Source organism: Pogona vitticeps, chromosome 4 (assembly GCF_051106095.1).
Source record: "Pogona vitticeps strain Pit_001003342236 chromosome 4, PviZW2.1, whole genome shotgun sequence".
NCBI classification, from domain to species: domain Eukaryota; kingdom Metazoa; phylum Chordata; class Lepidosauria; order Squamata; family Agamidae; genus Pogona; species Pogona vitticeps.
Window position 1 is genome coordinate 215,526,330 of NC_135786.1, and position 26,587 is coordinate 215,552,916.

The 26,587-nt window shown below is 38.5% G+C and overlaps 1 protein-coding gene across 5 annotated transcripts in view; it reads right to left on the reverse strand.

Moving 5' to 3' along the window:
- Positions 1–1,360: 1,360 nt before the first annotated feature.
- SNX31 (sorting nexin 31) overlaps positions 1,361–26,587 on the reverse strand; it is a 32,266-nt gene continuing 7,039 nt past the window's right edge. For 2 of the 5 annotated variants that reach the window (XM_072999192.2, XM_020785407.3), the window contains exons 3-14: positions 24,920–25,034; positions 24,583–24,647; positions 19,101–19,211; positions 18,400–18,490; positions 15,511–15,598; positions 14,054–14,123; positions 13,781–13,873; positions 8,548–8,751; positions 6,330–6,428; positions 3,623–3,697; positions 3,049–3,105; positions 1,361–2,241 (exon numbers count right to left, since the gene is read on the reverse strand). In XM_072999192.2, the coding sequence (XP_072855293.2) occupies positions 2,143–2,241; positions 3,049–3,105; positions 3,623–3,697; positions 6,330–6,428; positions 8,548–8,751; positions 13,781–13,873; positions 14,054–14,123; positions 15,511–15,598; positions 18,400–18,490; positions 19,101–19,211; positions 24,583–24,647; positions 24,920–25,010 (1,143 nt within the window). In that variant the 5' untranslated portion in view covers positions 25,011–25,034 and the 3' untranslated portion in view covers positions 1,361–2,142. Of the gene's footprint in view, positions 2,242–3,048; positions 3,106–3,622; positions 3,698–6,329; positions 6,429–8,547; positions 8,752–13,780; positions 13,874–14,053; positions 14,124–15,510; positions 15,599–18,399; positions 18,491–19,100; positions 19,212–24,582; positions 24,648–24,919; positions 25,035–26,587 lie in introns of those variants that run through there. The other 3 variants (XR_012086961.2, XM_020785408.3, XR_012086962.2) reach the window with 3 other exon arrangements.

Sequence of the window (26,587 nt, forward strand, 5' to 3'; positions counted from 1 at the left end):
TCGGGCTCTTTGGACGTGTTCTGAAGGTTGTTCTTCCTAACGTTTCGCCAGTCTCTGTGGCCGGCATCTTCAGAGGACAGCACTCAATTATTTATCTTTGTCTCATTTTTTTACATCACATACACTTGACATTTTAACAGGGGTGTGTAAACTTTTTATATCCCCTGTAACGGTTCTCAGATCCAAATTTCTAAATTCAAACACTGAAAAGCTTATATAGGTATTGAAATCAGTTTTATACTGGTTATACCATTGATAGGATTTGCATGCTAGTTGAAGATCAACCATACTGCAAAAATCTGATATAAATAGAAAAGGCTAAACCACCGTAAATCCAAAAGCATTATTTTCACAAGCTTTTGTTTGTTAAGAATACTAAAATCTGCAACAGGTTCTGAAGTTGCTGGGATCTTGAGAGACTGCCCTGCTTTTCCCCTTCTCAGTGGTTTATGAAAATGTTCAACTGAATTCAAGTTCCTTTCTTGATCCATTAAAGTACTATATATTAAAACATGAAAAACACAAAATTCTTTTTAGAAAGCTTACATATCGATCCTTATGACATCCCTGAGATAACGAGAAATGATTAGGTAAAGATAATACATTAAAAAGATCAAGAGATCTCTTCAAACAGACAGATTATAATCAGTATACTCACTCCTAACCACACCTATCTCTCAGTATGTGGAAACTAATTTCAGCACTGTGATACTGCTTTGAGATGCGCTGTATTTGTACAAATATACAGAAGCATTACTGAAAGTATACAGAGGTAAGGTAAACAGTTACCAAATTTGTAAGCCCTTCTTTAGGTTCCAATACATTTACTTTCATATTTGTTTCATTAAAGTTGTTGCCTTTGTTCCCAGTTATGTATAAAGCATTATGTAATACAGACTGCTATTGCTGTATTCATCCTTCTAAGTAGAAAGTGTGCTGCTTAAGAAGAACAAGTTACTCTTTTTGAAATATGCTAGATGGCTCAATGCTATCTGGCTGTGGAGCCAGAAGTTGGGAGTTCAATCCCACACTGCCTCCTTGACAGGGAATAGGTTGGATGATCCGTAGGGTCCTTTCCAGTTCTGCAGTTCCATGATGACTATTTCAATGTTTTTTTGTGTGTTTTGAAAAAAAATGTGGAGATTTTATGACCCCAGACTACAATTTTTATGTACAGTAATTGTATGGCTACATATTAATATCGTACATATTTGCAGATATTTATTTGGGCCAACTGCTAAGGTTCAGTACTTGGGGAAAAATATTTTTCCTTAAATTACAAGCACAGAAAATTAGGTTATTCTAAAGGTATTCAGCATTAAAGTAGTGCATTTTAAAAGAAATGTGACTACTACTGAAGTTCTTTCATACTATTTATATTTAATATATTTATAGGGCATTTAGCACAAGAATAATCACTTTTTAGAAAAAAAAATGTACAAAATAGGATAGGTTAAAGAACAGACCAAGATTATAGTGTATTGGAAAAATCATTCCCAACAGTCCTGAGGGTAATTTATTCCAGTAACCACTGAAAAGACAGAACAATGGAGGAGGATCAAAACCTATGTTCAGTGCAGATTTTTAGTCCACAAGTCCTAAGAGGGAGCTAAAAAACTGTGAAAAAATCCTAGAAATAAATCTTTTCATTGAAATACAGGGTCATGACAAGACTTCATGCTTTGTACATAAGAAGACTTTAACAGGATTCACTAACTAATTTATAATCTGGTTGAAGATTCAAAGGGATTTCTATGGCTCTAAAACACAGCAATGGAAAACATTTCCTTGGATAAAAACTAACCGCTTAATGTTACGTTTCCTCCAATACCAGCAGCAGACGAAAGGTATTATTTTTATCCAAGATGAGTAATATGTTTGTTCTCTATTTTTAAGGTCCTGGATATCTTTTAAAAAATTAAATTAAACAAAATATATGTGCAAAATATGTACAGATACCCATCCAGCTGTAGCAAATTATGGCTCCCAGGAGTAGCTCACTGATATTTTAAAACATAAAAAAATGCAGATGTTTTATATGTTAAGCGGTTAGAATTTGTAGACTGTTATTAACAGAAGACAATTGTATTTGTTTGCTATTCCTTATTTCAGTACTCCCTAAAGTAGTAGCTGAAGTACCAGTCACAAGTCCTCTTCACTTATCTTGTCAAACACATAATCATCTTCATTTGATTTGCTAGCTGGCATCCTTTTTCTTGATTTAAAACCAGAATGAAATATCTGCACAGAATAAAACATGTAATACATTAACTAAGCAAACAAAACATCCTGATCAACAATATGTGACAACAGTTTCCAAACTTGGGTGACCCAGAAGCCTTCACCACTAGTCATGCTAGCTAGAGTTTCTTGGAGTTGCAATTCAAGAACGCCTGGATTACCCGAGTTTGGGAACTACTGGCTTACACTGATAGCGGAAGGGAAAAAAAAGACCTGAAATAAATTAATGAAGCCAACAACTCAATCAGAAGGATTACTAGAGAACTAATTGTGTGTTGAGGTGTATCAACAATTATGTCAAAGCTATATGGCAAAAGGAGAGAAAGGTTTCTGAAGATTAACAACCTATAGGTACCTGACTCAACAGTCAGTTGTAAGAGTGCAGAAAGTGGACTGAATAAAGACAAGGACTAGCATCTTGCATGAGACACTACCATCAACTATGGTTTATAAAGCACTGTAGTATGTCATGAATGCTTCAGATATATTATCAGCTCTTACAACCAGTCGGTAAGGCAGACTGTGGATCATGAGCCATGGCTAATTGATGAGGTGTTGAGATGTGTCTCAGCCACGTGCCTGGTCCATTGAGATACAGCACCATACCTTGTCACAGCAAGTTACACAAACCTTATACAAACACAAACGGACATAGACTCTTAAACCCCATAACATTTCTATGACAGCATTTAGGAATACTGTACTATACATTTATTATCCCTGAGCTTTTTATACCAGTAATTTCCATATCTTTCCTATTCTAATCTCTCTCATCACTATCCAGCTCGTGTAATTAAATTCACAAACCTGACTTGGATGGATGCTTGGTTTCTTAGCTTTATCTGGTTCAGGAAGCTCTATCTGCTAAAACAAAATTGTGAGGTGTAAAATAGCTGTTGTAGCAAAAGATAAAAACAGACACAGGCAGCTAACCTGGAGGACCACAAAGAAGAAAAATAGTAATTGTTAAAATTATCCTGAATTAAAGTTATGAATTTTGCCTAAGCAGAGTGGCATTCTATCATGCCACTGCAGATTTATGACAACACAGAAGAGAGTATTTAATTTCAGTCTGAAAAGAACTTGCTAGGTAATCCTGTCCATCCTAGTTCCTTAGCCATCATTTATGAAAATGGAAGCATACATCCCAAGGATATTTCCTTAGGAGTAAATCCCATTAAATTCTTTAGTGTACAGCTTTAGAATACTCATGTGAGAATGTATGGCTGAGAAACCTGACTATCTGTGCTGCCTCTTAGAAATGTATTAGATGACAGAAGCAAAAGAGAACAGAATCCTCCTTCAAATGCAAGAAGAATCATCTTTCAATTGTAATTTGGTGGCAAAGGTTAGATAAATTAGACTAACAAATACTGCTTACCATTTCTTGATCACTTTTAGTTGTCATCAACTGCTCAGATATTATCTTTTTTAAGCAACTGCTTAGGAGAAATGCCTACAAATGGGGAAAAATATTACATTTTAATTTGAGATTCTCATTTTTTTCCAAAAAAAAAATCGCAGTATTCAAGATTATACTAACTGGGCTCTGTAATTATTAATGTTCTTCTTCTTCGTAAATCTTTAACTTTCCTAGATGCCACTGAGTATCCATTGTGACACTGCTTACAGATCATTCAATTAACTAGTGCTACATGTGCAAGAAAAATACATTGGCCACAATCCTGAGTTCTTACACTGGTGTAACACAACTGATATGAATCTCTGTGGTGAATCGACACCACAGTTGTTAGTGTAAGTATTTATTTTTGTGTGCTTAGTCTCATGATTCAGCATGCAACAGTAAATGCCCCTGCTATTTTAACTTGCAGCAATTCACTGCTAAGATTTACACCATGTTACAAGGATGGTCAGAAGTAATAGGATTTTGGCCATTAAATCTCTTCTGATGTGAACAGAAATCAATAATAATAATTTGGTGAAAACTGCCTGTAGTGAATATCCAAAGCAACTGGATAGACGCTTTGGTGAATTATAAGGTAAAAGATATGAGCAGGAGTCCATACTTATAGGCCCCTTCCAACTCAATTATTCTGTGATTCAGTAGCAAAGCTTCAAAATGTTGGGTTGCAACTCTAGAATCCACTACCAGGAAAGTTTGGGAGACGTAGTACACAAAATATAACATTTTCCAACCCTGATCACTCGCAGAAAATCTCACATTCCACTCCAGAGTATTTTTAGTTTAAATAGGAAATATCCTATGGCCTTGTTGAGAGACTGCTAGTAACATGACTGCTAGTAAGATGAACTTACGCTTTGACTTATTTTAAGTCAGCTGCTTTTGTTCAAAGAAAACTCTTATGTTCTTATCCTTATTTGAATAATTTAATATATAAGTTATGTTCTTTCTGGGCACCAGTTCATTGACCACACAGGATTATGGATGTTAGCTCATCCCGTGTTCCTTCTATGAGTCACAAAGCCACCTCCCCAGAGCAGTTTCCTAAGTATTAAAGCAGCCAAGTAAAAGAGAAGGACAATTTAAAGGAGGAAGGGGCACTGAAGGATCACTTAAGGTGATAACCATGCAGGTGCTTGGGAATGGTGGGGATAAATTCCTCAGAATCAAATCAGATCGTCTGAGACATGGGAAGGCGGGGCAGTCCGCCTTCCAATAAGGAAATGTATAGGTTCATTGCATGAAAGGCATGCAAACAGAGATGACGCTACCAAAAGGAGACCTGACACTCCATGACATATGTATCTCTGTACAGCTTTTGTTTCCCTACAAATGGGTGAATGAACTTGTACAACTAACAGACACATTAATATCTATGCACTATTTATTATTTATTTATTGTTTCAGTTTGATATACTACACCTGCTAGTGCCACAGCACTGCTCTGGACAGTTCACATAAATTAGACAAATGGTATGAAAAAACCATAATGTCTAACCATATAAAAACAGAGGGCACCAGAGCAGTAATAAAAACTGCGGAAAAGCCAAGAATAACAAGATACAAACAGCAAATAACTGAATGGAGATGTAAAAGTACTTTGGCTCCACTAGAGTGAGAATGGAAGGCTTCCCTAAAGAGCCCTGTCTTTAGTTGCCTCTTAAATGCCACCAGGGAGGAGGCCAGGTGAAGCTCTCCGGGAGCTGATTCCACAAAGATACAGCCACTGCAAAGAAGGTCATGCGTCTCTTAGAACAGTGGTCTCCAACCTTGGGCCTCCAGATGTTCCTGGACTACAACTCCCAGAAGCGTTCACCACCACCTCTGCTGGCCAGGATTTCTGGGAGTTGAAGTCCAAGAACCTCTGGAGGCCCAAGGTTGGGGACCACTGTCTTAGAAGATTTATGGGCCTCCCCCCCCCCCAGGTGGCTATGAAGAGGAGCCTTGTCTGTGATGACCTGGTAGGTCGGGCAGTTGACATTAGGGCAAGATGCTCCAACAAGTAATTTGGGCCCAAACCATGTAGGGCTTTATACTAGGGCCAGTAAGTCATCTCTCTTCAAGCTGGTGCCATCCAGTTGTGTTGAACTATAAGTTTTATCACTTCTAGGTTGAACACAGCAGGGATTTATTTATTTACTTACTGGTCAAGACATTTGGAGGCACCATATTGGGAAAAGCTGAAACTTATTAATAGGGAACATACGCTTGTTTAACATAGACAGTTAAAGAAGATGATAGCTAGTAGTTGCTATTCCCATTGAAGGGTTAAGAGGAAATTACATTCATCTTCCTTACATACCTAAATTTCATGAGTGGGGAATCTGGATCAGAGAAAAATCAGGGGATGCTTGACCATGTACAATCTGCTGTGTTGTCTCCCACAACCACCCCTCCCTTGAGCATGGTCAAACTTAATATTTTGGATTTTGCAGTAGGGAAAAGCAGCTTGAGAAAATAATGCGGAACAAGAAAACTGTAGGTGGAAAGATCTGCAGACCCCTCACCCACAACTTGCTGTTTTTTCTTTCTTTTTGAAGTCCCTTTCTCCATACCCATTGAAGCCGATCAGCACTAGGGCTCTAATCCAAGAATGCGTATAGCACGTGTGAAGACTTTATTTCAAACCTCAGATTTTTCCTTTTAAAAATGCACCAGAACAAACCTGCTTTGTGTTGAACACAATCCACCTCCATGTGTCGGAGTCATTGTATTCAAATCTAAGCTCCAAGAATTGGTCAAGTCCTTGGCCTGTAATAGATCCCTGAACAGTTAAGAGGAAAGAAAAAATAGCAGGATACAGTAAGATTAATTCAGAGAATGCCTTGCTGCTCAATCACAGCTGCACTACAACCCTGGATATTTCTACAGATAGCTCTCACTTCCTCGCTGGGAGAGTGAAAGTGGCTAAAGATGGTGTGAACCTGTAAGTTGTATGTGTAATTAAGTACACAATGCTGAGGAATGTGCTGAAAAATGGAAGATATAATAATACTTGTGGAATATGATCTGCTTAAAGCCCTAAACTGCTTGGAAAAAAATATCTGGGTGGCAATGGTGGTATACTGTATGTCAGGAGGAATATGAAAACTTGAAAACATGGAATTAAACTAAGCTACTTTAATTAAACTTAGCTACTTTAGGAGAAAGAAAATGGAGGAACATCTTTTCCATTACCCACTATATTTATAACTTGCCCCTGCTCTGTTCTTCCTCCTTCCCTTATTTTCTGTTACACCCCAATCTTGAGAGAGCTGAACACTATGGCTGCTGTTTAAGCATGGCTGAAGGCCTAAATAGGACCATTATTCTTAGGGCATGAAAATACACTCTTAAGATTTTGTTGAAGATCCCAGATGTAATGACCTAACCAAAAGTATAGTACTGAGCAAATAGTCTTTTTCATGTCCATATTTACTGTATTTTTTGCTCCATAAGACGCACCTGACCATAAGTCACGGCTAATTATGGAGTGAAAAATATGGTATATTGAAGGCAAAAAGGCAAGGGGAAAGGAGGGGAGATTCGAATTTCCCGTCCTTTCCCCCTGCCTTTTTGCCTTTGCGGTGGCGGAGGACCTCCAGGAGGTCTCCAAGGGCTTCCTCCGATATCGGGGGGAGGGCCCCTTTGAGATCTCCGGAGCCAAAAAGGCAGGGGGAAAGGGCTGGAAATTCAAATTTCCAGCCCTTTCCCCCTGCCTTTTTGCCTTCGGAGGTCTCAAAAGGCTCCCTCTGATGTCAGGGGGAAGCCCTTGGAGACCTCCTGGGGGTCAGATTGTGGCAGCGGGGGACCCCTAGGAGGTCTCCGATGGCTTAGAGGAAGTCATCGGAGATCTCCTGGGGGTCCCCTGCCGCCGCGATCTGAATCCAAGGAGGTCTCCAAGGGCTTTCTCCTGACATTGGAAGGAGCCCTTGCAGAAGTGTATTCACTCCATAAGATGCACACACTTTTCACCCCTCTTTTTTGGGGGGGAAAAGTGTGTCTTATGGAGCGAAAAACACGGTACATATATTTAAGTCAGTTTAAAACTCATGATTAAGATTTTTTTTTTTTAGTTGCACAACAACCCTAAGAAAAGGAAGGATATCAGCTTGCTTCTTCCATTTTGAGTTACAGCTAGAGGGATAACAGAAGTCATAGCAAAGTGAAGTTGGAAGGGGCCTAGAAGGCCATCAAATCCAACCCCGTGCTCAATGCAGGAATACAATCAAAACATATCTGCCAGGTGATTATCTAAGTTTTTCTTGAATGCCTCCAGTGCTGGAGCACTCACCAACTCCTGAGGTAACTGGTTCCTCTGTTGTACTTCTCTAACAGTTAGATCACACTAAAGAAGCCTCTGCCAATTGTTCACTATTTGGGATCAGAAACTGGCAACTCAACCAATCTGAGTTCTGGCTGATTCACATAGCTCAAACATCAGCATGGGACAAGGATGGGTTGCCTGTAAAAACTAAAACTAAAATGTCAATATCCATATAGAAAACTAAATGTTCTTTTTCAATGAGGAACATATGCAAAATGTAGTTTCTTTCGTGATATAGTTGCCTTGGTCTGAGCAGGATTTACATCCCATTAATTTACTCCATGAGTAAATTACTCAGCATGTGAGAAAGGGAGCATACTCTCCTCTCTGAAGAAAAGAAACTCTTTTATCTTTGGAGGTATTTATTTTATTTTGTTTAAAATATTTTATCACTCGGAACTCAGACATATGTTGTGCATCATTTTCTACTTGGAAAGCACTTTCATTTAGGGAATTTCAAATGCATGTCACATTAACTTCTTTTACAAAAGAAGGTGGAAGAAATCACTATTTCAGTTTTAGCAAGATAGCTCACTTAAACATTTCAAAGACATGAAGTTGCTTCTAAGATACTTACTAGAAATGTGACCTGCCAACACCTCACCCGGTTGATCTTAAAGCTGACCTCTTTGATCTGGTTACTAGGCAACTTTATGTAGCAGCTAATCTCATTATTTCCCACATGAACAGCAGCAGTACAGCCCACTTCGGGGTAGTCACAGGAGCAAGGATCAAGCTGTATATATCCATAATGCTGTACCTCCTGAGCCAGCTCTAAGAACTGTGCAAAAGAAACAGAAACTGGAGGAAAACAGTGGGTTATATATGACATGCTGCAGGAAGGTGGCAAGGACTAGCAAATTCACCCATTTAGCTAAAGCCACAGACTTCATTGTTATTGACAGCCAGGTTACGCAGTCAGAAATTGCAGAAATTCTCTGTCATCACTTAGCAAACAGCAATGTCAAACATTAGATGAGAATGATTCATAGGTTGAGAAAAATGTGCTTTGCAGGATTCTAGGAACATCTCAGCAGTGCATATTTAGTTTTCTACATTTATAACTTAAATCAATAATCCCTTTCCAATGTCCTGCATTCTCAAACTGTAACATGGGAAGTAGTTTCAGGTCTTCAGGACTCATTGATTTATTCTGGAAAATTTAGGTGGACACGGTACTAATTGCTCTCCTACTGTAAAGAGTTACTTGAGGACTGTACTCTCAGTTTGCATATCTAGGTTCCGTACAGTGTAAAGGTATTATAACATAGATAATAGGAATATAAAGCCCTCTAGATATTGCTGGAGTGCAGCTGACATAAGCTCTGCACAATGTAGCCAACAATGAAGACAGTTGCAGTACAAAAAACATCTGGAATATCCCACATTGTCCTTCCTAGTACCACAGGAAATGCTGTAAAAATGAAGCAATCTGTGTTGCTCCTCTCCCATCTTCATACATTTCCAGTGTGAATCAAATATATATTACTGTATACCACAACATGAGTACTGTTTGAAGGATGCTATTGTTCCAGTGTGGACATACACAAAGAACACACACACATACAAATATGTCAGTATAACAGCAACAGTTCCAATGGAGTGAAGTCTGATTCCAGTGTTTATCTGTTCAATGACTATTTCAAACAGCATTTTAGCCAAGCACCTCTCGTAGTATGTATTTGCGAAGGCTTTCACGGCCGGGATCAAATGGTTGTTGTGGGTTTTTCAGGCTTCTTGGCCGTGTTCTGAAAGTGGTTCTTCCTAACGTTTCGGCAGTCTCTGTGGCCGGCATCTTCAGAGGACAGCAAACTGTGCTCTGGGTAGGCTTGAGAGTGGGTGGAGTATTTATGGCCGTGAGAAGGCTAGTTTGTGAGATAGGCTATTGTCCTGATTAGGAGATGGTTGATTAGCGTGTTTTGTTGTGGCTGTATTGTTTTGATAAGGAAGCATCCACACCAGAGTCAAAGAACATGAGAGACACTGCAGACTAAAACAACCAGAAAAATCTGCAGTAGCTGAACATGCCATAAAACAAACTGGACATGAAATTCTATTTCAAAATACTGAAATACTGGACAACACCAGCAATCATTACGTCAGACTGCACAGGGAAGCCATTGAAATCCACAAGCATCAACAAAACTTCAACCGGAAGGAGGAATGTCTGAAACTCAACAAAACCTGGCTCCCAGCTCTCAAAAACACAGAGTGCAAAAGGTCAAGGAACTCCACCCAGCCACAAGGTCAAGGGATTACTGCACACAAAAAACCAGCTAATGACACCCATCAACCACAGGGACAGATAATCTCCCCGCCTTATCAAAACAATACAGCCACAACAAAACACACTAATCAACCATCTCCTGATCAGGACAATAGCCTATCTCACAAACTAGCCTTCGTGTGTTTAGTCGTTTAGTCGTGTCCGACTCTTCGTGACCCCATGGACCAGAGCACGCCAGGCCCTCCTGTCTTCTACTGCCTCCCGGAGTTGTGTCAGGTTCATGTTGGTTGCTTCGCAGACACTGTCCAGCCATCTCATCCTCGGTCGTCCCCTTCTCCTCTTGCCATCACACCTTCGTAACATCAAGGTTTTTTCCAAGGACTCTTTTCTTCTCATGAGATGGCCAAAGTACTGGAGCCCCAGCTTCAGGATCTGTCCTTCCAGTGAGCACTCAGGGTTGATTTCCTTTAGAACTGATAGGTTTGTTCTCCTTGCAGTCCAGGGGATTCTCAAGAGCCTCCTCCAGCACCACAATTCAAAGGCATCAATTCTTCGGCGGTCAGCTTTCTTTATGGTCCAGCTCTCACTTCCATACATCACGACAGGAAACCATAGCTTTGACTATTCGGACTTTTGTTGGCAAGGTGATGTCTCTGTTTTTCAAGATGCTGTCAAGATTTGTCATCGCTTTCCTCCCAAGAAGAAGGCGTCTTTTAATTTCAGGGCTGCTGTCTCCATCTGCAGTGATCATGGAGCCCAGGAAGATAAAATTTGACACTGCCTCCATATCTTCCCCTTCTATTTCCCAGGAGGTGATGGGACCAGTGGCCATGATCTTAGTTTTTTTGATGTTGAGTTTCAGACCGTTTTTTGCACTCTCCTCTTTCACTCTCATTACAAGGTTCTTTAATTCCTCCTCACTTTCTGCCATCAGAGTGGTATCATCTGCATATCGGAGGTTGTTGATATTTCTTCCGGCAATCTTAATTCCGGCTTGGGTTTCTTCCAGTCCAGCCTTCCGCATGATGTATTCTGCATATAAGTTAAATAAGCTGGGGGACAATATACAGCCTTGCCGTACTCCTTTCCCAATTTTGAACCACTCAGTTGTTCCATGACCAGTTCTAACTGTTGCTTCCTGTCCCGCATATAGGTTTCTCAGGAGACAGATAAAGTGGTCAGGCACTCCCATTTCTTTAAGAACTTGCCATAGTTTGCTGTTGTCCACACAGTCAAAGGCTTTCGCATAGTCAATGAAGCAGAAGTAGATATTTTTCTGGAACTCTCTGGCTTTCTCCATAATCCAGCGCAAGTTAGCAATTTGGTCTCGAGTTCCTCTGCCTCTTCGGAATCCAGCTTGTACTTCTGGGAGTTCTCGGTCCACATACTGCTGAAGCCTACCTTGCAGGATTTTGAGCATAACCTTGCTAGCTTGTGAAATGAGTGCAATTGTACGGTAGTTGGAGCATTCTTTGGCACTGCCTTTCTTTGGGATTGGGATGTAGACTGATCTTTTCCAATCCTCTGGCCACTGTTGAGTTTTCCAAACTTGCTGGCATATTGAATGTAGCCTTCTCACATCCATAAATACTCCACCCACTCTCAAGCCTACCCAGAGCACAGTTTGCTGTCCTCTGAAGATGCCGGCCACAGAGGCGAAACGTTAGGAAGAACCACTTTCAGAACACGGCCAAGAAGCCCGAAAAACCCACAACAACCAGCTCTCGTAGTGTTTTATAAAAACTAAAAGTCCAGAAGAGGGATTCAGTACATTCTACATTCATTGACAATTTGTTCAGACCAGGATTTTCCCTGCCAGAGGTAATGAACTGCACATTTTTACAACAGTTTTGACATAAAGAAACACTGACATAACTATTAAAAAGGACTTTGTGTTTTGTCAGAGGTAGCAAGCTTGAGCACTTTTTCTGGTTCTTATCATTTGCTGATTCCAATGTGGTTGTGGGCAGAGTTCCAGATGTTGGCAAGATAACATTATTTCTTTTGGCATTTCTTTCTGATACATTTCAGTATCCTTGGCCACATGTCACTATACTTACTGTTCCTGTCCCTCCTCTTTTTACTGCCCTTTCCGGAATGTTCTCCAACCTATTGAGTAGGTAGTACTGTACATAGAGTGGTCCTCTCGGACCAGATAGGCAGGATATAAATCAAATAAATAAATAAATAAATAAATAAATAAATAAATAAATAAATAAATAAATAAATAAATAAATAAATAAATAAATAAATAAATAAATAAATAAATAAATAAATAAATAAATAAATAAATAAATATTGGCCAGACTATGCACACTCACATGTGTTAAACCAAACAATGCTCCACTCTCATCTGGTATTCTTCTCCCATTTGCATCAGTATTATATCTTGCTTCTTCTTTTCTCATATTTTTAAAAGCAGAAAATAGGCTACCATGTTTTAATGCATATTTTTACTATTTTAGCAACAATTGTGCTTTTGGTGTTTTCCCCCATTTATTGTAAAAAAAAAAAAAAAGTGCTCAGCTTTTCGGGTGGATACAAACCACTACATAAACTGATGTGCTGCCTGCTTTGCTATCATTTCAATTACCTTTCTCTGGACTTTAAAAATGCACTTTGCTTAACTCTCTGATCTAATTTAGGAAAAATGATATGACGACAACATAGTGACATATCATCAAGAACTTGTGTTATTCCCTGGTTTTGGACCTGTCTGAGTTTTATCTTTCTGAGCATTACAACTTTATTCAACTCTATTAGGCATCCTGTGTTATTGATGCTACCTTGTAATTGTGACTTTGCCTAGATTTTGTGTGAAAAAAAGAGAACTCAGTGTTTCCTGGAAGTTTAATACCTTGTGGTTGGAAAGGTGTTGTGCACTGGGAGTCCAGCTGATATATTGACAGCCAACATTACATGGACATCATCCAGCTGAAGCTGATTTACTGTACATTTCTATGCCCAACTAAAAGCTAATGAAAATATTTCAAAAATAATATTGGGTGTTTGTGATAAGCAGGGGGAGGATTTCTATGATATCTCACATTTTCTGTACAACTTACATCTGAACCCATAAGCAAGTTCAAACGTGTTTATGAGTAATCTGGCCTTTCTCACCAGATTACTCAAAACCATGTTCAAACCCACTTATAAGCTCAAACATAGGTTGCAGAAAAAAATATGACATATCACAGAAATCTTTCCCCTAGTGATAAGTATAATAGTCAGAAAGAGACACATAGAAACTTACACACAAAACTAATAGGGTTGCCTAGATTCCTTGCAGTTTGCATGAAAAGAGAGTCAAAACCAGTATGTTAATGAAAGACTTAGCATTTCCAGTCACACTGATGCAGCCTAAAAGAGGGAAGGAGATGCATGGGAAACGGCTTCCACATATTTCTCTTAAGTTAAAAGCTAAGGGTCCATGTTGCTTAATAAAGAGCTACATCTGGATTTTTTTTCCCAGACAAAAATAAAGACTACGATCAGCATTTAATAAGCACATGTAAGTGCCGGCACCTTGACACAGCAGCATACATGCTGAAGAGGAGGTCAACCTATTAAAAAACAGAGTTACCTTCATTTTGTTTGGAGCGTTTTGTAGCATCTGAAGTTTCTGCATCTGTCCGTCAGTAGGCTTGAGCCATTTCTTTTCTATTTCCTGTACAACCTTTTCATTAAAAACAAAACACACAGGAAGTAAAAGCTACACCAACACTGTTTTTATGGAGGTCCCTCATTCCATGTATGCCACAACTAAGACTGATCCTCTCAGCTGAGTTCCAGGATCTTTTGGGGCCCATTTAACTGCCTGTCCTGCAAAACCACGTGGCATCATTGTAGAACTTACCTGTATATAAAGCAGATTTACTGATGTTCTACAGTCCATAAGCATCTTATCAAAAGAAGGATCCATGTACCTGGAGTTGGGGAAAGAGAATGCAAATTTACACAAAGCAAAGGCATCTATGAAAGTGACATATATGCAGAGAGGAATGTAACGGACATGTTGTTATAGAAGACGACTTTAAAATATATGCTTATAACTGAATTTAAAGAACACATAGCACGCACAGCCACATAGATGCCTAATAATTAAGGGAAGAGGAAAGACAGGTTTGCTGAAGTAGCTGATTGACCTATGTACATAGTAGTAGACCAATATGGATAATGCATTAAGTTAAGAAAAATAAAAAATAAAGAAGACAAGGTACCTTAAAGACTAACTGCTATATTTTAATTTGAGCTTTCATGAACCACTTCCTCAGACACAAAAGTGGGACTATATGACAAATATTTATATTGTGTACATGACCCCAAAATAAAGAGACTGTTCATTTCCTGGGCACAAGGTGTTGATAGTGCAGCATTTCACACCCGGCAATGACCTTTAAAACTCCTGTTGACATTCAGTTCCCCTCTCAGGAAACATTGTTGTGGAAACCGTAACAATGATTCATGACTAAATTATGACACACATTAAAATATAGTAGTTAGTCTTTAAGGTGCCATGTTTTTCTTTTATTTATTTTCTTTTTTTTATTTTTGCCTGATATGTTAGCACACCTTCCACTCCTTCACATCCACTTGCAACAGGAACAGTTACATAAAACATAGAGCTTCATTCCTCAGTTGGTTTATCCCACTGTATGAACAAAGGTGCTTTCTTTTTCCTGCTTTTGTTTCTCTCCCAACAAACCGGAGGAAGAATCCAATGAAGAGGAGATGTTTATGTCTGGATAACTTAATAAACTCTGTGGTTTGTGTAGCCACACCTGCTGCAAGCACACTGTGTCATCTGAAGAAACCATAAGACAGATGCATTACATACTGTTTAAGTACTAAGGGAGAAGTGTCACATGTGAATATCCTTAATACTTTTTTCCACCCTATTAAAAGAACTCAGCTAGAACTGCATTATGTCCTGTTCTAAAGAAAACAACTGAGTAGCATCACTAAGATGGCATGAGCACAATAAACAATACTATAAATCCAGACTGGACAACGTGTGGCCTTTCAGATGTTGTTGGAGTTTAATTCCCACTCTTCCCTCAACACAGGCTAGGCTTGTTGTTGGGAGATCTACTCCAACCATATTGGCAGGCTCACAAGTTGCCTATACCTGGCATAAACGTTGGAGATTAACTCCAAGAAAATGCACACTAGATATGACTATAATTCATAAACTAAAGAAAGTGAAATATCTGTTTTTATGTACTGAAGTGACTATTTCCCTCACTCCCAGTATATTAATCTCTTTTAATAATTAATATGGAAGGTATCTTGCTAATTTCACGTCCTGCTCACCATTTTCTGATCCCAAGCTTACAAGGTAATTCTTTCATGCTCCGAAGGCTTACATAGGGAAGTTCAAATTCTGCAAGTTTTTTCACCACTAGAAGGATGGGAAAGCAAACAGGGTAAGTTTTGAAACAGAACTAAAAAACAAGCCTTTTCTATTTAAAATTTTACTTAACGTAAAATGTACTTGTTATAAAATGTTACAGAGTGTGTTCGGTCAAGTATTCTTCATAGAGCCAAGTTGTGTTCTAGGTGAAGCTGAATTCTATGATCTGCATAAGTAATGCATATGATGCTATTCTGCATATTTTATTTTTGCTTTGCCAGTAACAGGCAAGGGCAAGGAGCAATGCAAACTACCACTTCTTTACTGCAAGTGTATGAGTATCTGCCATGTTTAGCTTCCAATGGTATCAGGCATTGGCCACATGCTTGCAAACACCTTTAAAACGATAAGGGCCACAAAGTTACTTTTTAAAAATGAAAGCTGACATTCTCAGGAAGATTAATGTGGCAAATTTGGTTTTCATGGAAAGTGTTAAGTTACAATGTATTTGCGAAGGCTTTCACAGCTGGGATCTAATGGCTGTTGTGTGTTTTTTGGGCTCTGTGGCCATGTTCAGTGTTCCCTGTCTAAGTCGCACTGGCCATGTGACCACGGAAGATTGTTTTCAGACAAAACGCTGGCTCTATGGCTTGGAAACGGGGATGAGCACCGCCCCCTAGAGTCAAACACGACTGGACAAAAAAAATTGTCAAGGGGAACCTTTACCTTTACCTTTTTTTATGGCCATGTTCTGAAGGTTGTTCTTCCTAACGTTTCGCCAGTCTCTGTGGCCGGCATCTTCAGAGGACAGCACTCTTCAGAGGACAGAGTGCTGTCCTCTGAAGATGCCGGCCACAGAGACTGCCGAAACGTTAGGAAGAACAACCTTCAGAACATGGCCAAAGAGCCCGAAAAACCCACAACAATTTATTTATTTATTTATTTATTTATTGGACTTATATACCGCCCCATAGCGCTACAAGCACTCTCTGGGAGGTTTACAATTTTAATTATACAGGCTACACATTGCCCCCCCCAGCAAGCTGGGTACTCATTTTACCAACCTCGGAAGGATGGAAGGCTGAGTCAACCTTGAGCCAGCTACCTGAGATTTGAACCCCAGGTCGTGAACACAGTTTTAGCTGCAGTACAGCGTTTTAACCACACTATAGTTTCCTTCATACTAAGGAGAAGGGGAAATCACTACACACAAAAAGAGAAAGGAATGTGCAAATCTAAGTAAGAATATTGTGCATGTTCACAGAACTGCAGGATGCAAAAAAGCCAGGTTTATGTGATAATGCTGCAATCCTGAGTATTTGCACCAAGAAGCAATCCTACTGCCTCTGGAGAATTTGCAGTCTAATCTTAAATCTGTTTACCTGAAGACACATTAGATTGATTTGTAAAGGATTATGAACCAGTTTAAACTGTTTCCCCTTATTAGCTGGTGTGTCCAGATCAAGTAACATTTGCAAAACAAAAAACAAAAAAAAACAGTGATCTATGCTACTTAGAGATATTGCTGTACATCTGAAATAGCATAGCTGGATAAAGAAGCATGATTAATTAACACCTATATGATCTTTCAGCTGGCGGAGCAGTTCAGTGAGTTGGAGGACATGGCTGTGGAGATGGGGGTAGGAATTTGGTTCCCCGCCATATATTCAGGAAGAGCTAGTCTGTGTAGCCTTGGGCAAAGTGCATAGTCCTAAAGTGCCACCAGTAGAATTGAGTAGTAAACTTTCTGAGCATTTTATGCCTAGGAAATCCCAACAATAATCACCCTAAGTTGGAAGCAATTTGACTGCACAGTCATTATAACATGATCTTTCAGAACAGATCAAGTTTGAATCTGGAGAGAGTTTGTTTAGCTATGGTTCTAACTTTGTCTCAACGTTCTAAGTGACTATAATGCATTGTACATAGTGCTGCCTTTGAAGATGGTTCAGACACTTCAGTTAGTATAGAATAAAGCAGACATAATTTTGATTAGTGTTTCTAATTCTGATTATATCACACCAGTAATTGGAGTTTCATTAAGTATTTGATCACCTTCAAGTCCAATTTTAAGCCCAGGTGGTAATCTTTAAAGATGTGCATAGCTAACACCCTAGATAACAAAGGTAATATTTATAAATCTGCTTGTTCTTTTGAGCACCAAATTAACAGTAATTATATGCCATCAAGTCAATTCTGATTTATGGCGACCCTTTTCAGGGTTTTCCATGTAGAAAGTACTGAGAAGTATTTGGCCATTCCCTTCTTCTCGAAGCGTTCTGGGACTGTACAGCTTGCCCCAGGCTATACAGGTTGGTTCTACTTGCAGGAGGCACAGTGGGGAATCAAACTTCCAACCTCAGTTCCTCAGAAATCTTGCCACAAAAGACCAGGACTCACAATGATCTTCTCTAAATGCTAGATTATGGAAGTCAATACCACATGCAGTTGTACACTCAAACCTATACATTTTACTGACATACATACATGCATCTTCCAAAACACACATTTGTCTTCCTTACACAGTATAATTTTCTTATGCAATTAAAAAAAAACCACACACACAACTTGGGAAACAAATAGCAGCCACTTTTTAAAACTTAATAAAAGAAAGAGCAAGGGAAGTAAATGGGAGTGAAAACAAATTTAAAAAGTCTGCATTTTGCATATAATCACAGATTTACATAAGAGAAATGCAATAAGGTTAGTTTTTAGTGCTATAGCGACCCAAATATGAAGGGAAAACACAAAGTTACTTCCACACAACTGTCTCCCATAACATCTCTCACATTCTACAAATGGGAATATGAACACAGTCTATTATGCTAGGACTACATAATACACCTTACCAGACAGCTCTCCATTATTGTGATCCTGAATAAGAAACAAGCTGAAATATCCTATTAGTTCTCTTGAAAGCTCAATCTTATATGATACAACCTGGAAGAAGAGGAGAGAGGCACTTTGCTTCTATTACTGTGAACAAACACACAGTCCAAATGACACATATTTATAACAGTTTTTGCAATGACAAAATGGAATATAGACCTTCAACAAATAAATCTTTGCTTTTCCTTTTAGAGATTTAGAGACATGAGGTCACTGAGGTGATAACTTTTTACTAGATTATCAAGAAAAGTAAGTATGAAAGGATCCTTACATGTCATTTGATTCTATTGGTGTGTTTGCAGGAACTATTTTTTTTTCTTGAAGCCACTGGTACAATCAAGATAGTCAACAACTAAAACCACAGACTGTGCTAATCAGAAACAAGAACAAAAATCACCCTTCTCCTTTTAAAGTAGTCAGTTATTAGTGGAAAGCTCTCCACCAGAGGCACCCTCAACTTCGTAATCCTCTTACAGATTTTTAGATAATTTATTTCCAAAATTATTTAAAATATTTGAATGGAAATATGATAAATGATGAATTGCTACTTAATGATGCACAGTGGTTTAAGAAAACACCTTAAAACAAATAAAATGACATAAAATGTGCTTAGAAATAGTTTATGTGCAATAGTGCCAAATTCATTAGTACAATTTATTACCTCTAGCACTCTTTCAGCAGTATCTGATGTCTGAATATCAATTCTGAGATACCTCCCATCAGCCAGGTAAACATCCAGAAAGGCTCGTTGGGTTTGGATTTTAAATGTGTCCTGAAAGACATAAAAATATTTTGGCTTGGGTTTAAAAGATAGGCTAAAGACATTAACATATATTTGGAGCCCTCGTTGCTGAAGCCAAGAACCTTCTCCTCTTTACTGCAGAAAAATGTATCAGATGATGTGGAAAACAGGACAGAAAAAGTTACTTATTCACTGTATATCTGAACAATGGAAATGGACAACATACTGTATGATAATATTCAGGAAGCAGATGATAATATCATAAGGCTGTAGCATTTAGTTAATTGATTGACCCCATAAAATCAATTTAAAGTGTTTTGATCTGCACATGGCTTGAACAAAATATTACTTATTGTTAAACATAAATTCTTAAAAATACATGCATGAGTGGCTGCATAGAAGTTTCTTAGATGAGTCGTCCATGGTACTTCTATACTTTGAATTGGTGGAGTGCCGTCTTGTCCTTTGCCTTAGAGAGCAGTATATCTTAGGCAAAACCATGCTATCATTTGAATAGGGACCCCATTAAAGAGATGGATTTGCCTTTATAATGCACCTAGTACACAATCACACAAATCAACTCCCTTTACAGTCTTTCAGCCTCTCAGTTCTGTTCAAGCCAATGACATTACCTATAGACACACCAACTATTTCTGAGCTGCAATATGTATCTGACTAAAACATTACACCAAGAAAGGTATTTTACTGGTAAGCCAGAGAAAGACAAGGCATCAGCAGAAGAGGCAAATGAGAAGATAACTTACCAGATAATTCTGTGACTTTACACTGATTTGATATTGACACTAGTTTGCCAAGTCTGATAAGATTACAAAGCTTAAGACTGTATATTCATATTGAATACTGATTGCTGTTGTTGTTTAGTCATGTCCAACTCTTCATGACCCGATGGACCAGAGCACACCAGGCCCTCCTGTATTCCAGTGCCTCCTGGAGTTGAGTTTAATTCATGTTGGTAGCTTCGAAGACACTGTCCAACCATCTCGTCCTCTGACGTCCCCTACTCCTCCTGCCTTCACACTTTCCTAACATCAGTGTCTTTTCCAGGCAGTCTTCTCTTCTCATGAGATAGCCAAAGTATTGGAGCCTCAGCTTCAGGATCTGTCCTTCCAGTGAGCACTCAGGGTTGATTTCCTTCAAAATGGATAGGTTTGTTCTCTTTGCAGTCCAGGGGACTCTCAAGGGTCTCCTCAAATACCACAATTCAAAAGCATAAATTATTCGGCGGTCAGCCTTCTTTATGGTCCAGCTCTGACTTCCATACATCGCTACTGGAAAAAACATAGCTTTGACTATGCAGACCTTTGTCGGCAAGGTCAAATTCATGTCGATAGTTTCAATGACACTGTCCAACCATCTTGTCCTCTGTCGTCCCCTTCTCCTCTCGCCTTCATACTTTCCCAACATCAGGGTCTTTACCATGCAATGGATACAGCCTATTATTCAATAAGATCAATTTGGAAAAGTTGCTCTTTTGGACTACAATTCTATGAAATCCTCCAGCCAGCAAGCCAATGACCATGTTCGTACAAGGGCATGATGAGCTTTTTTAAACCCACTGTAAAATGAAGCTTGGGTATCTTTTGTGTATGTGAAGAAGATAGAGATATAATCACTCTCTTGTTCAACTTTTGAACTAGAACAATACTGTATGTACAAGATGTTAGAAAGAAAATCACAAGATTTTATAGGAACAGTAAATATTTCTCTTGAGAAATATTTTCAATCTTGTAGTAAATCTGGAAATCACACCTACACAACAACCTCTTTCAACAAATCAGGGAATAGTCTGAAGTTATGCTGTACTAATAAAGATTGGTTATTTTATAAAGAGGGAGGAAAAACATCACAATACATTTGTTTACCATTTTCAGAATTCATATAAAGCTTTTACAGAAATAGCTGGGATCTTCCATAAAATATTTTACAAGACAATACCTATGGCTATCAGAACATCTCTACTGAAAGCAATCTGACAAGCTATCTTAAAGGGTCTTAACATTTATTCAACTACTCATTTCAAATACAATACACTCTTTCTATTTATACAACCTTTATGATTCTTCTAATAAATCAGCTTTTTCATTGAAAAAGACAGGCAGAGATTTATGCTTCATTTTGGCCTCACATAAAAGCATCACACTCTAAACAAACCTTAATAATCTGGGCTTTTTGCATTTCATTGTTGACACCATTATTTACATATTCCCATTCACTCGTGTGTGAATCCCTGCCAACAAGGTTGAGGCCTGAAGCATATACAGTACTGTACTCTGGTAGACTCCAGTTCACAGAAGCCTTTCACATAATTTGTTACTTTTTAACATCCCACAAGAGTCTTTGTTATGCCATTTAAATTATCTCAGTGTCCAGGTATTGAAATGGGGTGGCTTTAGCTGAATGCACGCAAGTATAGAAAAAACTCTTACTACTATACTTTGCAGTGCTCTTTCTCTCCTGCCTTATTACACCACACCTTCTTAACCACAAGCCTCTCATAAGCTCTCAGCCATTGAAAATACAGAAACAGAATGTTGCAACTTGAACTTCTAGTCTCTAAAGTATGTGCCAGAATGTAGCTGTCACCTTAGAAGATAAAGAGATGCTAACATTCTCAACATCATCATATTTACCACTTGTTGTTCAAACACAACAGCTTAATGCCAAAGCGCAAGGACCATGCTCTCTTTTAAATAAGGTATTACAGTGTTTACTGAGAGTCAGATGGGAATTAGGAGGACACTGGAAGATAACAGATCTTTCATCACCATCTAAATAAAAACAGGCAACCCCTCCTCTTGCCTAAATTGTGAGACAAAAGAACAATGGGGGCAGGAAGGTAGCATCCTGCAGTTGCTAAGGATTATTACAGCTAGAATGACACAATTGCAATAAACCATGGAAAATGTATTTGCTGCAGATTAGCTGCAAAGAGGTGCAACCCCATCTGTAAAACACACCCAAGTTGCAGTACTTTAAAAATTATTTTAATCTGGCATATTGCGGTGGGTGTGGGTGTGCTGTGGCATACCAGGGATTGGTCATGAGATCATATGATGGGAAAACCATACTCTACTCCTGCCTCCTTTCTTTTTTAAATAAAGGATGTTCATGCACATCTTAAGATTTGCAGTTTTAAGTAAAGGTTACAAAAGGGAATCAGTCCTTTGGATGTGCACCCAGAACCACAAAAGAAAAACAAATGAAGTTCAGATGGCAGTCAAGCAAGGCGTAAGGGGGAGTGGGGTGGGGAAGGAATAGGCAAACAACTACTGGGGGGAAATGGTGCTCCTGTACTGCCCATAAAAACCAAAGCAGAAAAGAACTGCGCTGGGTACCATTTTGAACTGCAGGATGGTCTGGCATCATGGGGTCCAACAGGAGTTGCTGCAAATTCTGTTTTTTCTGGAGAATGCACTTTTCGGCCACAGTTGGGAGCCAGTATTATCTTTTTATTTTTGTATATCACCTAAATATTTGAGGCATTATGTATCACTGAATGTTTAGCTTCAGTTTTGTCCTGAAATCAGGCATACTATAAATTTCCATAGAAGTGAGAGCTGGAAGTGTGGGGAAATCCCCAGGGAACCCTGCTTGGAAGCCAGCCAAGCAGCAGTTGCATGAAAACCAGGGAGAGATCTCTGATAAATGAAGACAGACTACAGTCTTTAGTTATGATGCATGTCACCAGTGAAGAAGATGTCTGCCTGTAAAATGTCTCCAAAATGTCTCTAAAATGTCTACCAAAATGTCTACCTTCTTCTCCGGAGGCATGTCTTTTTTTATTAGGTACCATTATTTACATAAAGAGAAGATTTAGCCAAAGAGGGTCGAGAAACTTATCTTTTCTACACATTCCACACATGCGCAGAGAGAGAATCATAGAACAATGCATCTTTATACTACAATAACTTGATTATGCTAAACACCAGTGATGTATCCCTTAATAGCCACAAGATGGAACGTTAGACTAAAACTTCCCACATGGAAGAATTGATGTTTTTGAACTGTGGTGCTGGAGGAGTCTCTTGAGAGTCCCCTAGACTGCAAGGAGAACAAACCTATCCATTCTAAAGGAAATCAAGCCTCTTGAAGCTCACTGGAAGGACAGATCATGAAGCTGAGGCTCCGATACTTTGGCCAACTCATGAGAAGACTCCCTGGAAAAGACCCTGATATTGGGAAAGTGTGAAGGCAAGAGGAGAAGGGACAACAGAGGACGAGATGGATGGACAGTGTCACTGAAGTGACCAACATGAATTTGACCCAACTCCGGGAGGCAGTGGAAGACAGGAGGGCCTGGCATGCTCTGGTCCATAGGGTCATGATAAGTCGGACATGATTTAATGACTAAACAACAGCAATAAATTTCCAAGATCAATTAAATTAATTTGATTGTATTTTATTACAGTTTCACTTAATTTTAACTGCAAGCTTGTTAGGAACCTGCTAGTTGAAAGGGGAAATACAAATAAAATGAACTGATCAAAGAACTTCTACTAAAAATAAGAACTAGGCTACATGAACGCTTCTAGGAAGTAACAGCAACATCAAAGGTGGGGAACTAGCTAGTAACATTGGTTTATGAAGATAAAAGGAGAAAAAATAATTGTAATGAACATTTGTGTTACTTTTTAACAAAGGATATAAAAATGGAAGAGACTGAAGGAATTATCAGTTGAAAAGGTAACACAGGCAAAAACATCAAATTATAAACATCTTGCCTAGATTATCTGAGGCTATTTATTTAACAGTTTCATCATCATGTGGCAAAAGAGTATCAACTTATAAATATCATCAATATAATTATCAGATTTTAGTTGCTAACATAATGAAATTGGCAATGGAGCAAAATAGGTCCACATACTGCTGAATCCAAGGTAGGTTCTTTTGTTGGGTGGCTGAACTGATCAGCTAGATAGGTTTTTGTGCCTAGTCTAGATGGAGTTACACCTCTCCTAAAAGACTGGATTTGCAGCTTGGGAGTGCTCCTGGTATCAAATGCTTAAAAACATGTTTACTGAGAAAAATGTAGATCGTGTCAGAGAGAGAGCTTCTGTCACATTTTGGAATTACAAGTTTCAAGATTACATTTTACCACTTTTTAATTTAAAAAACACCTTTTTTGCTCCTGTTCCTCACAATTAAAATTAAATTGGCTGGCAGTGTGAATATTTAACACTCCACATTAAAATATTATGGTGCAAGATTTGCAAGTTGCTTTCTACTAAGTTCTTTTCTAATAACTTATTTTTAGTCTGCTGTGATAATAGTTTCCTGCCCTTGCTAGAGAAGCAAGCAAAATTGAAGCATTACTAGCAAGATACAAAGAAAAAACAGCAACTATCAGAAAAAAAAACATCCATGTAAGACTCAAACATACCTGCTGTAGTTTCCTGAAGAAACTAACAAAGACATCGCTATTTGTAATATTTGGATCAGCTGACACTGAAAGGCAAAGGAACAAAAATTAGAACCAACTGTTTGAAGGCAAAAGGAGAAAACAGACAGATATGATCACTGTCCATTTTATGGCTAACCATGTATAGATTAAGGGCTAACTCCAACTGCTAGTCCCAACTGGAGTAGGCCAGCTGAATAAAATAAATTTATAAAAGTTTTATCTTAACATCCCATGCCCCACTTCATTGCTGATCAAGAAATTAATGTTTACATCATTAAAAGTTGTTTGTTTAAATAATAACAAAGATTCACTATACCATTTTGTAGGTACTGTTCTAGCTGAGCTCTCCTTTCATCAGCCATTGACTTTGTCATTGCAAGGTAGAATTTTGGAGGAAATGCAGGCATGCCCTTTCCAAAAACTTGTCTTAGCTATTAAAAAAAAAAAAACAGGTGAAACTAGAATGGTTTCAATCTGTTCATGACATTTTATATTCAAACAAATTTCCAAATATAAAATGAAATCACATTTTGCTAGAATCAAGGCCATCCAAAAATCCGTGAGAAAAACAGCTTCTAAGGATTAACACAAGTCTAAATTGCTGACCCGGTTTAGTTTCAAAACTAAACCTAGTTTAAAACTAGGTTTAGTTTTGAAGTCCCGCCATCTATAAACCTACCATTAAATTTATAGCCATGCCTGTCTGCCACAAAATGGCAATTAATAGGATAGGTTTGCAATAAATCAAAGAATGGCATATCCCATTGCAAGTCACCCTGGCAACGAGCCCAAGAGATCTGCCATGGTTCTGCCCATGTTTCCATATCAATTACAGAACTTTAGTCTAAAAGCTGGGAATATAGAGCTTTGTCCATCTCTACGTTCTTTTCAGAGCCACATTAACTTCTGGATGCAGCAGCAAATTAAACTAGGAAGTTGACTAATGTAGTTTCAGTTATGAACAATGAAAGATTACAAGTATTGTTATTATTACATCTCTAGAGTGATAATTGAAAACAAGTTATTAAAAGCAAAGACACATAGAACAATATGAGATACACAGTAGCTACCTCTCATAAACTAATCAAGAGGCCTTCACTTATATATGCTTCGCACACACTCCTACATGACCTGTTAGTCTTCTAAAGTTGAACTTGTTTGGCCAAATTACCACAAAATAACAAAAAAGAAACCCTCCCCCTCACTGCCATAGAACGACAGCTTCCAGAGGAAAGGAGAATCAGTACTTGTTATATTAAGATTATAATTTATGATCTAAGGTTGCAGTGTAGGTAGGTAGTGAGTACTGAAATAGGTAGTGGATATTGAAACATTGGGTCTGCCATGCTAGAGCCTCACATAATAACACATTTTTGCTACTCCGCCTTAACTCTTTGCTGATGTCTAGAATTTACTTTTAATGTACCTGCGCAACTGAGATGGGCATTTACTTGGCAATATTCATTTCATTTTTCTCTTTCTGTCTGCCCTCTCACAACTGCTCAGTTTTTAACCACTTTGGGATAAGGCAACTTTCCTGACTCTTCTATGTACTACGATGTTCCCGTCCTGCAATTTCATTGATACTACGTATTTGCAATGTACAGTGGTGCCTCGTTTAACGATGTTAATTGGTTAAAAAAAAAACATCGCTATGGGAAAACATTGTTAAGCGAAACACCATTTCCCATAGGAATGCATTGAAAACCGGTTAATCCGTTCCAATGGGAACGGATTGCCGTCCTTAAGCGAAAATCCCCATAGGAAACATCACTAAGTGAAACTGTCCGTTCAATGGATTTAAATGGGGAAAACAAAAAATCACCAAAAATTAACGAAGACTCAGAACAAAACCAAATTAAGTTTGCACATGTTTCACAAGGTGCACTACTGAATCCAAGCATTTAAAACAGGTTTCAAACATTTTAAGACACTTTTAAATGAGCAAAAACGGACATCATTAAGTGAAATTCCCCCATAGAGA